Raw genomic sequence first — 18,402 nt, 5'->3', positions numbered from 1 at the left:
CCTGTATCGCTCACCTGACTCTATTTGTGTTTTTGAAATCATATAAAAAAAAAGATCAAATTTGGCTACAAAGTAACAACACTTGGCCAGCAACTCATAAAGGAAAGGAACATTCATGCTATGTTTGGTTTCATTCAATTCAGTGGTTCTCTAGAAGAAGACTTTTGTATGCATTTCCCATAGGGTCCTATGTTAAACTAAGTCCCCCGCTGGCTGCCATCTTGGATGATGAATCGGTTACAAAGTAACAACACTTGGTCAGATCCTCATAAGGAACATTCATGCTATGTTTGGCTGTATTCCATTCAGTGGTTCTCTAAAAGAAGTCATTTGTATGCATTTCCCATAGGGTCCTATGTTAAACTAAGTCCCCCGTTGGCGGCCATCTTGGATGATGGATCGGCTACAAAGTAACAACACTTGGTCAGCACTTCATAAGGAACATTCATGCTATGTTTGGTTTCATTCCATTCAGTTGTTCTCTAAAAGAAGTCATTTGTATGCATTTCCCATAAGGTCCTATGTTAAACTAAGTCCCCCCCTGACGGCCATCTTGGATGATGGATCGACTACCAAGTAACAACACTCGGTCAGCACCTCATAAGGAACATTCATGCTATGTTTGGTTTCATTCCATTCAGTGGTTCTCTAAAAGAAGTCATTTGTATGCATTTCCCATAGGGTCCTATGTTAAACTAAGTCCCCCCGCTGGCGGCCATCTTGGATGATGGATCGGCTACAAAGTAACAACACTTGGTCAGCACCTCATAAGGAACATTCATGTCATGTTTGGTTTCATTCCATTCAGTGGTTCTCTAGAAGAAGTTCAAAATGTAAAATGTTAACGACGACGACGGATGACAGACGCCAAGTGATGAGAAAAGCTCACTTGGCCCTTCGGGCCAGGTGAGCTGCAAAAAAAGGTACAGTCTCATCCTTTAAACATTCAGTTTTTTTTTGTTTTTTGTTTCAACTTTAATGGGTAAAAACGTCCTTTCCTCTTCTTTTCTCGAATTTCTCTTGACAACATGTACTTTGACATAAAAGAGTGGTCTATTGTCTGTCATTAACAGTTTCTTTACTATTCATAAACTATAATTTCATTGACAATGAAAAGCACCTTGCTGTTATCTTCAAAATACTGATCATTTACAAACCTCCAGAGACAGATTTTGAAGGCCTTGCACAGTTACTAAACATCTGTGAGCCTTAGATTCTCGGTCTAATTTTCAAACTAGAGGCTCTAAAGAGCCTGCAGTGTCGCTCACCTTGGTCTATGTGAATATTAAACAAAGCAAAAGATGGATTCATGACAAAATTGTGTTTTGGTGATGGTGATGTGTTTGTAGATCTTACTTTACTAAGCATTCTTGCTGCTTACAATTATCTCTATCTATAATAAACTTGGCCTGGTAGTTTCAGTGGAAAATGTTAGTGAAAATTTACAAATTTTATGAACATTGTTAAAAATTGACTATAAAGGGCAATAACTCCTTAGGGAGTCAATTGACCATTTCTGTCATGTTGACTTATTTGTAAATCTTACTTTTCTGAACATTATTGCTGTTTACAGTTTATCTTTATCTATAATAATATTCAAGATAATAACCAAAAACGGCAAAATTTCCTTAAAATTACCAATTCAGGGGCAGCAAACTAACAAAGGGTTGTCCGATTCATCTGATAATTTCAGAGCAGATAGATCTTGACCTGATAAACAATTTTATCCCATGTCAGATTACTCTAAATGCTTTGGTTTTTGAGTTATAAGCCAAAAACTGCATTTTACCCCTATGTTCTATTTTTAGCCTTGGCGGCCATCTTGGTTGGATGGCCGGGTCACCGGACACATTTTTGAAACTAGATACCCCAAAGATGATTGTGACCAAGTTTGGATTAATTTGGCCCAGCAGTTTCAGAGGAGAAGATTTTTGTAAAAGATTACTAAGATTTACGAAAAATGGTTAAAAATTTACTATAAAGGGCAATAACTCCTAAAGGGGTCAACTGACCATTTGGGTCATGTTGACTTATTTGTTAATATAAACTTTGCTAAACATTATTGCTGTTTACAGTTTATCTCTATCTATAATAATATTCAAGATAATAACCAAAAACAGTAAAATTTCCTTAAAATTACCAATTTCGGGGCAGCAACCCAACAAGGGGTTGTCCAATTCATCTGAAAATTTCAGGGAAGATAGATCTTGACCTGATAACCAATTTTACCTAATGTCAGATTGCTCTAAATGCTTTGGTTTTTGAGTTGTAAGCCAAAAACTGCATTTTACCCCTACGTTCTATTTTTAGCCATGGCGGCCATCTTGGTTAGTTGGCCAGGTCACCGGACACATTTTTTAAACTAGATACCCCAATGATGATTGTGGCCAAGTTTGGTTTAATTTGGCCCAGTAGTTTCAGAGGAGAAGATTTTTGTAAAAGTTAACGCAGGACGACGCAGGACGCAAAGTGATGATAAAGCTCACTTGGCCCTTTGGGCCAGGTGAGCTAATAAAAAGTTGAACTCTTAAGTGAGAAATAATTAGCAAACCAGTTTAAATTTGATTGGGCATATTTTGACTTCCCAAAACTTGAGAATTTGAGGGGTTGTAAACAAAAATATTTGTATTTATAGTTACTGTAAATTTTGGAGAAGATCAAGGGGAGACTATTCAAACCTTGAAAATAAAATTCAAATCAGACAAATTTACTTATATAAGTATAAGTTAATATTACTTACATCTTCAAGTAAATAAACATGGCTGTTAAAAGTATCACCTATGACTGACAGTTACAAAACAGGGATGAAACATAAATACCAAAGACAACTAACAACAACATGACAGACATGAATGTGTCCATAGTACATGAATGCCCCATCCACACTATCATTTTCTATGTCCAGTGGACCGTGAAATTGGGGTAAAATCTCTAATGTGGCATTAAAATTAGAAAGATCATGTCATAGGGAACATGTGTACTAAGTTTCAAGTTGATTGGACTTCAACTTCATCAAAAACTTCCTCAACCAAAAACTTTAACCTGAAGCAGGACAGATGAATGAAAGAACACACAGACCTGAAAACATAATACACATAAATGGGCATAATACATGGGCATACATAAAAACAAAACTCAACATGGGACTAAACAAACAAACCAAGCTATTACAATTGCTATCAGAACAGTAGTCCTTTCAGAGAGGTAATCTAAAATTTCAAATGATGATATATACTGTAGTATACTAGTTATCAAATTTTATTGATTTTGAGCTTCCTTTGTCAATATAAAACTTTTTGCCAGCCTCTGGAGGAGGTTGGAATCCCAGCCCTATACCTCTCTGGAAGTTTGAGGTTATTGCCTTCTCATACTGATGTTCTAACTTTTTCTGATAATTTTCCTCAGAAGATTTGTCCATAGCATGATTAGCAAATTTTGATGTAAATTTTTGTGTTTTTGTATCCTGATCCTCTCCACCCTTTTTAAAACCTCCTAACAGTCGAAGAAATTTGCTTTGTTTGTCTTTGTTTTCATTGAATGCAGTTCCCCACTGTCCTGTGACTCCTGTCTGATGTGTCTCTACTTTGGTATCATTCTTTCTACTGTTTTCTTCCTTTTGTCTAATATGATCTGATAGTTCATTGTCTTTATGTTTTAATTTTTTCTTGGCTTTTTTATTTAAATCAGCTTTGATACTGTTTTGGCTGCTATCTGAATCAGAATTGGAATAATCTTTATTCTTTTTCTTCTTTTTCTTTGATTTCCTTCTGACTTCCTCACTGTTTAACTTTTGACTACTCTCTTCTTTCATTTTTTTGTCATTTTTGTTTTCCTTCATTTCAATTTTCTTTTTTTTCTTGGATTTCTTATCATTTGTTACATCATCAAGAATTTCTGTCTCTTCATAATTACATTCAAATGGTTTATCTTTATTTTTATTCTTTTTGTCCTTTTTCTTCTTTTTTGCAACTATTTCATCATCAGAGTTTCCTGAAGTCAAATGATTGTCTTCTTCTGAGTATTCTTTATGTTTCTTTTTCTTATGCTTTTTACAGTTTGTTGAATCAGAATGATCTGAGTGTACTACCTCAAGTTTACTTTCTTTCTTTGACTTCTTTCCATCATCACTTGTTTCCTTGACCTTTTTGTGTTTTGGTTCATCACTGCTTTCAGTCTTTTCTAAATCAAAATGTTTTCTTTTCTTTTTCTTTTTTGACTTAGATAAACAGTTTTCATGGTCATCACTTATATGAACATCACCTTCTTGTTCCTTAATCTTATGTTTTTTCTTTAACTTTTTTTCTGTACTTCGAACTTTTTGGTCTACATGATTTTCTTCAAAATTTTCACTTTCAGTTGGTATTTTTCTACTTTTTTTCTTCTTTCTGTCTTTTTCCATTCTATAAAATATATATTCAAATATGTTAATATTTCCATGTACATGTAATATTGATTTTTTTTTTTGATTCATAGTAAATACTTGCAATCATCAATTTTCAGTTGACATATTGTTGACTTCAAAATTATGAAAAACGTCTGAAATAACCTTGTAATTATTTGAATTTTGATTGATTGTTGTTTGCATATAACATGTATAATGTTCTGTTCAGTTGCAAGAATTTTATCATGACGTGCATATTTCAGACAAAGACAATTCATCTTGTTTTAAACCTGTCTAAACTATATAGTAAACAAGCAGTGAGTACTCATATCTGTACTTTGCATCTAATTATTTTGTTACTTGTTTAAGTGTGCTTTGTTATGTTTGTGTCAATCTGATTCAGTTAAGCCTTTTTTCAATAGTTTTTATTATTGTTTGTTCTCATGTTGTGCCTTTACATTGTACATGTGCACGCCATCATACTCCCACTGTCCCAGATTAGGTTGAAGCAAAATCAAGAGGAGTTTAATGGAATATGATTATTGATTTAAGGGATTTCAAATTTTGGCACAAGAAAATTATGGGAAAATGTAATAAATAGTTATTTTTTCCTAAAAAATTAAACATGTTGAACAAATTATTATTTTTGCTATGACTTAAGTAAAAATTAATATGCAGATATAATATTGTTATGAACTTGTTTAACTTCCAAAAGCGTAATTTTGCGGAAAGAAAAACAGCAAATAATCTGACGAATCTACTGAACTATAATGTCTATAATGATTACCTGCAATGTAAATGTACTTGGTAAAAAAAAGAAAGTGTTTAATTAGAACAATCAGAGTTATCTCTCTTTATTCAGAGTTGAACTTATAGGGAAAACGGTACTATTACATTTTCCCAGCATTAGGTTGGCCTTTTGTGTACCCAAGACAGGTGAAGGAAGTCAACTTAGGAGGGCTGTGATTGGATGTAAGGGTACAATATATTTTTTTATTTATCTATGAATAACTGCAGTGTGTAAATTTACAATAAAAATTTTAAAACCTATTGAAATATTTTCTAGAGAATTATTCGAAAAGGCTTTCAAAATTTCATAAATTTGGTGTAAAATGACGGCGGGCATGGATAACATAAACAAGCTCCGTTGGAAATTGGTCATCATACTATTTGGCTTCAATTTTTAAAATAGAGTAATAAAGTACTAATACCACACATAACTGTTTTATCCAGGTTTTTATTATAAAAACTAGTAAATTTAGAAAATGTTAGTATTGTCGCCTATGGCAGAATAAATAGTACCGTTTTCCCTATAGATATTTTATATGACGACTTTCAAGCATGTGCTACTATACTGTATCTACCTAGCATATACCATTTGAACGATTATGCCATACAATGGTTGCCTTAGAACTTTTCCAGGAGCACAGGACAGATTTGTCTGTACCAACTGTTTACTGAACCCCCTTGGCCTCGTGGCTTGTATGTTGTCTAAGAGTGTATGGTAAATTGTACAATTGTACATGTATCTTTGGAACTAAAATTGTATTGCACAGAAACATAACATAGCATCCCGTTAAAGGAATGAAAAGAAATTACCTTTGACGAGACAGTATTCAGTATTTTCGAAACAAGTAAACAAACTTTCCACACGTGAAACAAGTAACGGATATTGATGAAGAATAATAAGATAAGAAACGAAACGGAAAGGACTTTATTGCTTTCAGCCTTATACGGTTATCAAGAGCCTTTTACTTTTTAGCTTGTAGGTACTTCATTTATATAACTTCATGTCATATCTGAATGAACAGTTTTAAAACGATAATTCAACAGTGTGGGTTCTTTTTTGTTCGGTTTGTTTTTTAGCCTCAATCCAAATTTCTTAAATATCCGTTAAACAATTTTATTTAGGTTTCTTTTATTAAATGTCCTATTTAAAGTAGACATTAATGTTTTGTCGACTGTGCGAAGGCTGTCAATAAAAAACTTTCATCATCATTTTTATGTTTCTAGTTAATGTCACAGGACTTGGTAAGCAAATTTAAATATTTTTTATCTGACAAAGTTTTTCAAAGCTGTAACTTGAAAGGAGATATTTTTAAGATAAAACTCCAAGACTGAGTTATATCGAATTTGGTTATTCGGACACCTATGACCGGCACTTAAACTCATGCTAAAGAGTGCGTCAGTTTGACTGTGCGGAATGTATTTATACGCAACCGTATGATTGCAAAAAATAGTAACTTTTCTTAAACACCTTTCTTTCGCCTTTCAGATACATGTGATGTCATTCAATAACTGATCCACATTTCAGTGAACGCTTGCGTCTCACAGAGCCTAGTGAACCTGATATCAAGGATACTACCGAAAATAGAAAGTTTGCTTTATATATTGATTTTTTTCTCGATATTGAAACAGATGGACGCCGGCCGACTTCAAACTAAGCTTTATTTCAACTTACAAATTGTCAACTCCTTATGTCCGTCCGCATTAACACACCCTCTGTCACATCTTGCTGGGTAATTGGCATGTTACGCTCCTTAACGTTCCTACAATACGGATTCATTAGCATGAGTGTTGTCCTTTCACTACAACTTAATTCTTCAACAGTCACGAAGGAGAACAAATGAAATCGACAATAGTTAAGTTTTAAGGTCACTATCAACTCACTTGCGACCGACATGTTTTCGCAGTTTTCCATGGCCAGAATAGATCAATGATCTATTAATTAACCGTTGGTTGTGATTACAAGTATGATACAATGTTTACTGTTGTACCCCGTTTTGAAGAGGGGGGCAAGGGGGGTCCCCATAACAGCAAAACAGTGAATTGATTTGGTGAAAAACAGATAACAAGGAATTGAAAAGGGACAATAACAGATAACAGTAAATGAAATATGAAAATAAATCTGTCCAGGACCAATCCAGTAGATGACTCGTAAATCTTAGTATATAACTTGTGGTATGGACCTAGAAAATTGTAAATTTGTGTAAACAAGACGTTTCGTCCGTTGAGGCAGTTCTGCCTTGGTTGATTTTTTTTTCCGTAACTTGTACAAGAAGTTATAGTATGGATGTTGATTTTTTCTGAACGAAATTACTAGTTTCTGTTTTTGATATAGGGATATTTTTAATCTAGGGCATTTGAGGGATCAATTTTTAATTTTTATTTAATTTTTGAAAGAAATGCAGCCAGTGACACTTAATAATTTGATTTTTAGATTTTTTTATTTCTGAAAAGCAATATATATACTTTACAAGTAATAAAAAAAACATTGATGCACAATATTTTTCTTTTATTTAATGACCTCATGATTAAACTTACTTATAAAATACAAAAATACCCAGATCAGTGGAGACAGGACATGCAACTGACACACGCATGCCAAATATGGTTATTCTGATAATAGAAATTGACTCAAGTGACAATTCTGATAGTATAATAGAAATTGGACCTAGTGAAAATTTGGATGACACCAAGTGAACCACCAATCATGCATCTTATGTGAAATTATAGAATATGGAAAATTTGGGTACAGCATTGGAGAAGCTGTATGATTTTTAAAAGGGTATTTGTCGAAAAATTAAACCGAAGACACATCTTTATTTGCATCAATGGTTTCTGAGCTTCAATTTTCGCCATGTGAAGCAGTTAAAAAGCTTTTAAAAATATGGTGGTCAGGGTTCTCTTTCATGTAAATGAAAAGAGAGGGAGTAGCACTTATAATATAAATGCTAAAAGAAAAAGATGTTGTATAATTCCCAATGCCATAATTCAAACCCATACCACTTAGTAATGTAAAACAATTCAAAGGAGAAAACTAACTGCCTAATTTATCCACAAAATAGTGAACGAGAAACTTAGTAACACAGGAACAAACTACAACCACTGAATCCCGGCTCCTGACTTGGAAATAGGCACATACAGTAAGTAAGTAAGTAACGACTTTATTTAAAGAGGGTGACTCAATTAGCTTTCGCTAATCTACCTTGAGGCCCTCACAAAGAACAAACAGTACAAATATTACAAAGCTTACAGTTTCTAACATATTATGTAAATGCACTATTCATACTAACTATAAACTGTCTTTAGAACAAGAGAAAAATAAATTCATATATATACATAACATACAAATTATTAGAATATTTGAGTAAGTTGTTATAAATCATTTATAGTCAAGAAATCAACACATTTTTGTTTAAAAGTGTCCAGGTTTTCACAACATTTTATTTCATTTGGTAGTTTATTCCAAAGTATAGATGAGCTATATGCAAAAGATTTCTTCATTGAATTTGTGTTCGGTCGTACAACAGCTAAATTATTATTTGCAGATGACCTTAGATTTCTACTATGTAGGTTAACAATTGGACAACAGAGTTCCTTTAAGTAATCAGGTGCTTTATCGTTTAGAAATTTATGAACAAGAATAAGTTTATGATAGGAAATTCTAGATTTGAAATTCAACCACTTTAGCTCTTTAAGCATGCTAGTTGGTGTCCAATCCTCCCCTAACCAGGGACAGTGGTGTAATAGTACAACATAAAGATTATTATGTGGTCATTGAATAAAAAAAATCTATAGTTTGTACCAATGCTTTTTTTATAACAAAATCCATACTATAAGTTATTTTACAAGTAATAAGTGAATTATAATTTGTACAAAATGCTACATGTTCGCAGACAACGGAATTTATTATAAAGGATAATAATAATATATACTGGAATGGTCCTGGGTCCAATTGATTTTAATATATTTATGTGATGTATGTTACTGAAATTCTTCTGCAAATACAGGGCCACCCGATATTACCAGTAGAAAGTCCCCAATAGATATACATTGTAAGAAGATGTGGTAAGCGTGCCAATGAGACTATTATCCATTCAAATCACAATTTTCAATTATCTTCGATTTCTACGAATATTGGCTGTCAAAATGCTAACATTCCAATTTTCAATAACAGTTAACAGCAAATAGATTCTCACAATAACAGATAACAAAATAGATAATAGTCCTATAACAGCTAACAAAGAATAAGACAATAACAGCTAACAGTAAATATATTTTCAAAATAACAGATAACAAAGAATTAAAATGCCCCATAACAGCATAACAGTTAAACCCCTTGCCCCCCCTCTTTGAACTTTTTACCGATTATGTGTGGATATTTTTTTGTTCACTCATCATCAGTGTTATCAATATTATGGAATTTTATGCGACTGTCATACAAGTGATAGGTTTTGGCTAGTGATAACTATAATTTTCTTCAATTGTACCAAGTCAGTAATGTTTTCCATTTTCCATGTTGAGTTTGAGGTTTTGATTTTGTCATTTGATTAAGAACTTTTCGATTTGAATTTTCCTTGGAATTTTTGTTACAAATGTATTTTTATACGGTGGATTGCTTCGTTAGGAGTTCATGCGATTCCTTCATTTCTTGTTTGTTTTATTATTTGTCTGAATTGTTCTTGAAATTTTTAACATCGGAAAATACATTAATTTCTTATGTAAGTGTTCGGAGTAGATGAGTTTGGATAAGGCTGCTCATCAGATATCGGAGGTCTGCGTTTTGAAATTCAGTTACGAAACAGATTTGTTAAAATAACGAATGGGGTGCTTACGTTGAGGTCCGCGTTTGTGAATTAGATTTATCCTTAGTTTAAAAGACGAGCAATGGAGGTTTAATTGCTATTTTTCTCTGTATTTTGCTTATAATATATGCGAATGAAGTAATCTGCGGGTTTTTTTTTTTTTGTATTTTTTATTTTCCTGCATGTTTTTCAAACGAAGGAAGAAAATTTGCTCTGACGTTGCACACAATGTTGATTCTAATGAGTGTTTTACGACGTTCACTATAAAATTACCATTTCAACGTTGTTCCAAAGAACATTTTAACCGTTCAAGATTATTTTTATAATCTCCTTTAACTGTTATTTCTCCACTAACAATATTACCATTATACTTCTTTTTCTTTTGACGATTTGAAACTTCGATATACAAGACTCTTTAAAGCAACTGATTTTGATAGTTCCTTCTTGTATGTTGTACTGTTAAACCACTGTCCCAGGTTAGGGTAGGGTTGGAATCCGGCTAACATGTTTAACCCCGCCACATCATAGTCTGTATGTATTTGCCTTTTCCAAGTCAGGAGCCTTTAAGTCAGTGGTTGTCGTTTGTTGCTGTGTTACATATTTGTTTTTCGTTATTTTTTGTACACTAATTACATAAGGCCATTAATTTTCTCGTCTGAATCGTTTTTCATTTGCCATTTCGAGGCCTTTAATAGCCCACTTTGTGGTATGGGCATAGCTCATTGTTGAAGGCCATACATGACCTATAATGGTTAATTTCTGTCTCATTCGGTCTCTTGTAAAGAGTTGTCTCATTGGCAAGCATACCATATCTTCTTATTTTTAATAATCAATTGAAAAAGAGGCGTCAATCTAATCAAAATATAGATCTCTGATTTCGGTATACTACATAACTTTTATGTAATAGAACGAAATCAGAGAACTGTATATTCTAATTAGATTGAAGAGAGACGGACGATAATACCAAAGGTACATTCAAACTAATAAGTCGAAAATAAACTGACAATGCCATGGCTAAATAAAAAAAAAACAAATACACAAATAATAGTTCACAAAACACAAAATAAACAACTAAAGAGTAATCAATGTATTTCAGTTACCATTCGCACAGAAGACATAGTATACATTCGTACAGTTTGCATTTGTTTTCTTTGCAATATAATTCTCTCAATATTCTGTTCTGTATTCATTATCTCTACGCATGAATCACTAGTAAAACAGGATTTGATTTTAAAACATTTCTTGACCGTTATAATTTTCTTTAATGTAAAATACCAAATAGGAATGGTACTTTTGAAGTGTATACGGTATTAGTAAAAATAATGACATTCTTAAAATGTCGAGTAGATTAATTTTATTTCAAATTGAGAATATTTATGAGTTCGAAAAAATTAGTGGACGAGATACACATACAATGTAATTAAACCCTAGAAAATATTTACTTGAAAAAGTTATTATACAAATACGAGTTGTTGTCTTTCTTTAAATAGATCGTTGAAACTAGCTCGCGTTCGCTGTGAGTTTGTGTCTATACTATCATCAACTGACATTGATTGAATAGAAATTATTTAACGCTTAATTTTAAAGATCAAGATATATTGGAAGCAGCCAAAATTAAATTGTTCTAAACAATACAACAATAACCAACAATTTCAAAATGTCAACAGTAATATTATCATGATTATGTCTAATGCAATTTGATAATCTTATGTTTCAAATTTAAAAAAAAAAAATCAACATGACTGTCACTCCTTCTAGTTCAAAATTATAAATTTTATAACATGAATTTAACAGCTGAAATGATATTGAACATACTTCACAATAAGATTAACAAACGGTGCTTAGTAAACTGTTCTTTTTTATTGATTGCTGGTAAACTTCTCCACCTTCTGATTACAGTATGCTTTAAAATGACAAAACATTGATTAATCAATATGTTTACTCAATTAATTGGTTTTAATGAACATTTTTAATGATAAATTATTCGCAATATTTGGATTAAAATATAAATCAAATACATGTAAGTTTATTTATATTTACATACAGTCTGGCAATGACGTATTTCAGTAAGTTCAGTATTATAATAGGGATATGTAAAATTTCAAAAGCAAAGCATGATACAATGACATGCCGTCGATACGGTGTTTACTTATGTTTTTGTATTGAGCTAGGTCATGCTTTGTCCAGACTGTTGATGACGTCTTTATATTAAATCAGTTGGATGTGTATTGATTGGTACTTTAGTCTGGAAAAACATCAATAATTTATTAGTTGCAATATACAAATTTTTAATTAGGTACAGGCGAGGAAAAGTACAATGATTAAGATACTGATCATGTGTCAAGAGTCTTGCAGCAAGGCCATTGTAGTCGTTTTAATCAGAATTTTTTCTTATCATACTAATACTAAATAGAGTGATGACTAGCCTTATTACACTTTTATCTTACTACCTTTATAAACTGATTTTTCGTTATCTTTGTTGGTTAGAAAATAAAATACGCCTTCGAATGCAAAAACAACTATTCTACTCAGTACCGAAACACAATCCAAAAACAGTAGCAAATGGAAGAACCTTATTTTACCTTTAAATATACATTTTTCATGTCAGAATTTTAAGTAAACTGCTAATAAAAAGCTAAATTAAGAATTTCTCATTTTAACTGTTGACTAACATAAGCAGAGATGGGTTTGAAAATGTTTTAATAATTATACAATAACAACAACAAATAATAATTCATTAGAGTCACCTCTTTAAAACATTTGATTTAAAACACAATATAAAATTTTCAGATAATTTATAAAAGAGCCACAGTGACTCTAAAAAGAGTTATGAGAGACTGCAAAACACACATTGGAATACATTTATAGCGTGAATACAAAATCTGGTCCTGGTGTCTGTGATGAGTTTATTTACAACCACTGGGTCGATGCCACTGCTGGAGGAGTTTTAATTCCTCGAGGGTATCACCTGCCAAGTAGTAAGGATTTCTGTGCTGACATGAATTATCATTGATATGTTTATATTTACAAACTAACTGTTTACAAAACTTTCGAATTTTTGAAATACTAAGGCTTTTCTACCTCAGAAATAGATCTAAGCTATATTTGGCAAAAATGTTAGGACTTTGGTCCTCAATGCTCTTTAACTTCGTACTTTATTTGGCCTTTTAAACTTTTTTGGATTCGAGCGTCACTGATGAGACTTTTGGATACAGAATTTGGTCCTGGTGTCTGTGATGAGTTTATTTACATCACATTTATAACATATATTGTCAATATATCTTAGCATAAAAACACAATAAATTAAAAAAAAAACACAATTATACCAAAAAAAATTATATACAATTACGAGTATAGGATACACTATGAAAAATACTTGTTTGCAGGTTTTGAACACTGTGCGGGACAAATTTGCCATTCCGGTATCGGCAAATCTGACTTTGTCGGTTTACAAGATATCAAAAAAAAATTTTGCCCAGTGATAGATTATTGAAAAATTAAAAAAATGCCATATGTCCCAACTTGTCACTGTTGTCACTCTTGTCACTGCAGCTGATTAAAAGTACATTTCCCATGGGAAATTTGATAATTCCCATGGGAATATTAGAATTTCCCATGGGAACATTGGAAGTTCCCATGGGAAAAATTACTTTTCCCATGGGAAGTTTAGAGTTCCCATAGGAACTTTAAAGTTCCCATGGGAAAAGATGAATACAAAAAGTTCCCATGGGAATTAATTCTTCCCATGGGAACAAATTTTCTTCCCATGGGAACAAATTTTCTTCCCATGGGAACAATTTTTCTTCCCATGGGAACAATATTTCTTCCCATGGGAACAAATCTTCTTCCCATGGGAACAATTTTTCTTCCCATGGGAACAATTTTTTTTTCACATAGGAATTTTTTTTCTTCCCATGGGAACATACTATATTACAATACAAACATTATTTTCCATTTGAATTTTTTTCTTCAGAAAAATTACAATTTGTTGCAAATACTGGATATATGAGAATAAAAGAGAATATACTTCTGCCTTAGCTGGATGGAAAGCTGTAGGGCATAACACATTTTTGGAACCTTGTAAAACATCTCAGAAAAGCAGATTTGTCTCCGGGACAAGTTTGCAATTCCGCTGAGTGCAAAAGTTGTTCACCTTAATTTTTGGAGTTAAGTCAAAATGAAGTTGATAACTTGGTTGGTATTGGTTCCCTGATATTTGTCCTAAAATTGTTTGGCTCTAGCACCACTGTTGAAAAAGTTATGCCCCTTTTTTCAACAATTTCCTTAAAGGAAAAAGATTTTTCCTCAAAGGGAAATTGTTTTTTCCTCAAGGGAAATTGTTTTTTCAAGGGAAAAAGATTTCCTTCAAGACAACAAATTTCCTCTAATGAAATCATTGTTCTTCAAATTTCCTCTAAAGAAATTTCTGAACATCAAATTTCCCTTATTTGTTCTTGTTAAACATTTCTTCGCTATACCATGTATACAAACAGTATGAATATAATTATTACAAGACTGTATAGTTGATGCAAATGATATTCAAAACTTTCATAAATGTTTGACTCAACATTTTAATGACATTGAAAATTGATAAAGTCTGACTGTTAAGATATAGGTATTGTTCATACTTTTTATAAAATTTAACTATGATTTATAAATTTTTTTTATAGCAAATGATTCTGTAATTGTTTCAATGCAATACATTAATAAGCAACCAATTTGAATGTCATACCATTTGTGGTGTTCTAAAGAATTTGTTTATATATTTGCAGATTAAATAATAAAATATACACTTTTCGTGTTATTTTAAATTAAAATTTTCTTCTGTTTCAGCTTCAATCCACTACGTAAGAATTCAGTGAATACATTATTCCATTCATTTAACATTTTCCTTCAATTCTAAGAGAAAACATTTTTGCAAATTGTTCTTCAATGATCTTCTTCCGTATATTTGATATGAGGGAGCGATGTAAATGAGTGGATAAAACTGGTGTTCCTTTTTTCAACAACAAAATAGTATTTGTTCTGCATTCTCCTTTCTTTCGAATAATATATATAATATGTTGTTGCTTTTATGCAATAGCGTTTTTGTGTATCTTTGATAGAACTCCATTTTGTTTATTGGCATTATCATGTGATAATGATGAAATTTCCTGTTTCTTTTTTGCAGGAAAGCACACATTCCAGTTCAAATTAATCCAATTATGCACTTTGTAAATAAATTTCAACTTTAAGTTTCCTCTTCAGTAATGACCTATTGATCATGAAAACCAAGATGTCTGATCACCTATAAATACACAAAATAAACAAATAAAATGTTATAAATGGAGAGAGAAACAGCAATAAATGTTTTTCATATGTATCTTTCTTTATTAAAATTCATTAAGTAAACTTGAACCTTGCGAAAAAATAATTAGCTGTGATGTAGACTAGAAAGTATAAAACGCAAAATAAAGTAGTCGCGAAAAATTAGTTGATTTACATTAGTCCAGTCTGTGTTTTCAGGAAATTTACATCATAGGTTGCCATATTCCTATTGTGCCTGTCCAAAGTTCAGAGCCTGTAGTTTTTGTAAGTTTAGTCTGACACTAAAATTTAGTGGTTGTTGTTGTTGTTGTTTCATACCGATTATATTTATTTTTTGTAATTTATTTTGTAATAAACATGATAAACTAGGCAATTAGTTTTACAGTTTGGACATGTTGGATTGTTTCAATTTTTCATCTTTGGGTCTTTTATAGCTGCCTACTTTGACTATAGGGTATGGATTTTCTCATTATTGAAGGTCGTCACAGGCCTACAATTGCTTTCTTAAAGCCATGATAGTTTTCATATTTAATATACCACATCTTTTAATTTTTATAGTAATCATGATTATCATCTTTCAAGTTCAACAACTTTAAAAAATAAATAAAAGTGGCCTTACCATTTAGGTTTAGTTTGCTTCTGCAAATTTTAAATTGCCTATCATTTCTGCTGTTTATAATTTCTCTGTATCTTCTATAGTTCTTGTCCTATACATAAAAGAGTAAAAGTTATTATTGAATGGCATCTTGCATCAATATTTTTTTTTGCTGTTTAATGTACATGATGTATATTAATGTATGTTTAATAAGAAAAGTGCACACGCTGAAATGTCTCGCCTTCTTTTACTAATCATTGATAATATGTTGATAGTCCTAAGTATAAAGCTTTATCACCATGATCACAACTGTCACATAAACTTAACATTAACCAAGATAAATAAATAAAGACTAATGAACCATGAGAATGAGGTCAATGTCAGATGAACCATGCCAGGCAGACATATACAGCTAACAAGGCTTCAATGCAACAATTATAGTTGACCTATTACTTATAGTTTTAGAAAAATAGACCAAATCACAAAAACACTGATCAATGAACCGTGAAAATGAGATCAAGGTCAAATAAAACCTGTGCCACTGACATATAGATCATAAAATATTTCTATACACCAAATACAGTTGACCTATGGCTTATAGTATTTAATAGATAAAGACAAAACTCAAAAACTTAATTTTGACCACTGAACCATGAAAATGAGGTCAAGGTCAGATGACATCATCCCACTAGACATGTACACCTTACAATCATTTCATACAACAAATATAGTAGACCTATTGCATATAGTATGAGAAAAACAGACCAAAACACAAAAACTTAACTATAACCACTGAACCATGAAAATTGTCATAAATAGCATAGACACCTCTTAGTTTTGAGAACAACATGTGTTAATTGTGCAAGTATAATCATTGATAAATCATGCACAAGATTGACTTTTAAAAAAAAGCCTATTGAAATTTTCTGAAAATATTGCATGCATTTATTAATATGACCAATTTTAAGAAATGCGCAAAGATGTGAGATGATTTATATAATTGTAATTTCAGGAATTTACAGTAAAGGCTTTCATCCCCACTGCATTTTGCACTTTTCCCACGTCAGGAGCCAGAAGTTATGGCCTTTGTGACCTTTGTATGATTTTTATTTTAGTTTCTTTTTTAATATCAAAGAGTTTAATATGACGTCCATTATCACTCAACTAGTATACATTTTTGTTTAATGGCAAGCTAAAGCATGCCTCACAGGCAGGGATCCAGGAGGGTCTGAGGGTTTGACATGTTGGAACCCCCCTTTCTACATTGTTCTTTATTGGACGATCAATGCATTTGAATTTTAAAATTAACACCATTCGAACGTAAATATATTTCAAAATTAAGATGCTGCTATGTAAAATCCCAGTAGAGCTGGGAAGATGGTATAAGTCATTCCAAAAGAAGAAAGGACATGCAATCTGTGTTTAACTGCAATTGGCAATGAATTCCATTATTTATTTGAATGCAATTCTTTATTAGTTAAAAAATATCAGAAATCAGCATATTCCAGAGTACTATGTGAAATATCCTCGAGAAATATCAGAATTAAGCAAAAATGAAAGGACTAACTGTCATTGACAAATATTAACTTATGATTTAAAAATGTGTCTATATTCATTTCAAAGTTAACTAAAATATTATAATGTTGAAATATTATAATATAAAGTAATTTTCCATATATTTTATTTCTAAGTTGTTTTTTTTTTTTTTTAATTGTATGTGATTGTATTTTGTAATTTACCTCTTGTTTCACATGTCAATGTGACGGAGTGTTTTTCAAATAAAGCATATTGTATTGTATTGTATTGAATGGGGACATGTAGTTGGACCCCCCCCCCCCCCCCCCCATATTTGTCTTTGGTTAGGAACCCCTCCTCGGGTTGTGGGATTTTCTCGTTGCATTGAAGACCCATTGGTGCCCTTTGGCTGCTATCTGCTCTTTGGTCTTTTGATACATTCCCCATTTACATTTCGATTTTATATTAAGTTCTATTATAAATGTTAGACTTCTTGTTGATTTGGTTTCACATTTCGGCTTCGTCAGAGGAAAGCGTTCCAGAAATAAAATATCCTTGCAAGACGTCATAATTATTTGGACTAGATTTTCACCACCATCAACATTGTAAAGCTTGTCTCACTGTGGAAGAAATGAGTTTGGCGCGTTTACAAAAATATAATTGTCTGTGCTGACAGGGGAGTGTGTGTGCATACCATTATTTAAATTTTCTAAACCTTCTTTTTCAATATTTTGTGCATTTCTTGGAATATACTGTTAGACCTCGAGTGCTGCTTTACAAAAACGATCAACTTAAAAGTAATGTAGGGGAAGGAAACTAGGGCCTAAAATAAAATATTGTTTGTTTCCCCAATCCCTACCGACCCTGCAAAATTGATGCTACTCATAAAATTTTATTGTCAAAACTAAGTGAAATATTATTTTATTCATTTTGGATTTTCAGGCTTGCCGGATCGTCCGATAATGTCAAGCTTTTTGGAAAAATAAAATTATTTCCCTACCTACCTACCCACACCT

The 18,402-nt window shown here is 32.0% G+C and overlaps 1 protein-coding gene and 1 long non-coding RNA gene across 2 annotated transcripts; both read right to left on the bottom strand.

Moving 5' to 3' along the window:
* Window positions 1-3,242: 3,242 nt before the first annotated feature.
* On the bottom strand, window positions 3,243-6,059 carry LOC143073556 (uncharacterized). Its single transcript, XM_076249189.1, has 2 exons — window positions 5,981-6,059; window positions 3,243-4,400 (listed from the first exon to the last, which is right to left on the bottom strand). Exon 2 carries the CDS (start codon window positions 4,397-4,399, stop codon window positions 3,245-3,247), a length of 1,155 nt encoding a protein of 384 aa, XP_076105304.1. The 5' UTR covers window position 4,400; window positions 5,981-6,059; the 3' UTR covers window positions 3,243-3,244.
* An 8,456-nt stretch (window positions 6,060-14,515) lies between these two features.
* On the bottom strand, window positions 14,516-18,132 carry LOC143073554 (uncharacterized). The gene is made up of 3 exons (XR_012977528.1): window positions 18,081-18,132; window positions 15,896-15,983; window positions 14,516-15,256 (listed from the first exon to the last, which is right to left on the bottom strand). It is a non-coding gene; the product is annotated as an uncharacterized LOC143073554 (long non-coding RNA).
* Between the last annotated feature and the right edge of the window lie 270 nt (window positions 18,133-18,402).

Source organism: Mytilus galloprovincialis, chromosome 4 (assembly GCF_965363235.1).
Source record: "Mytilus galloprovincialis chromosome 4, xbMytGall1.hap1.1, whole genome shotgun sequence".
Lineage (NCBI taxonomy): Eukaryota > Metazoa > Mollusca > Bivalvia > Mytilida > Mytilidae > Mytilus > Mytilus galloprovincialis.
The sequence above is the reverse complement of the archived record's forward strand: the minus strand, read 5'-3'. Positions and strand labels throughout refer to the sequence as shown.

Excerpts from the sequence above, each read along its gene's own strand:
- LOC143073556 (XM_076249189.1), bottom strand. The coding sequence starts at position 4,399 with ATGGAAAAAGACAGAAAGAAGAAAAAAAGTAGAAAAATACCAACTGAA.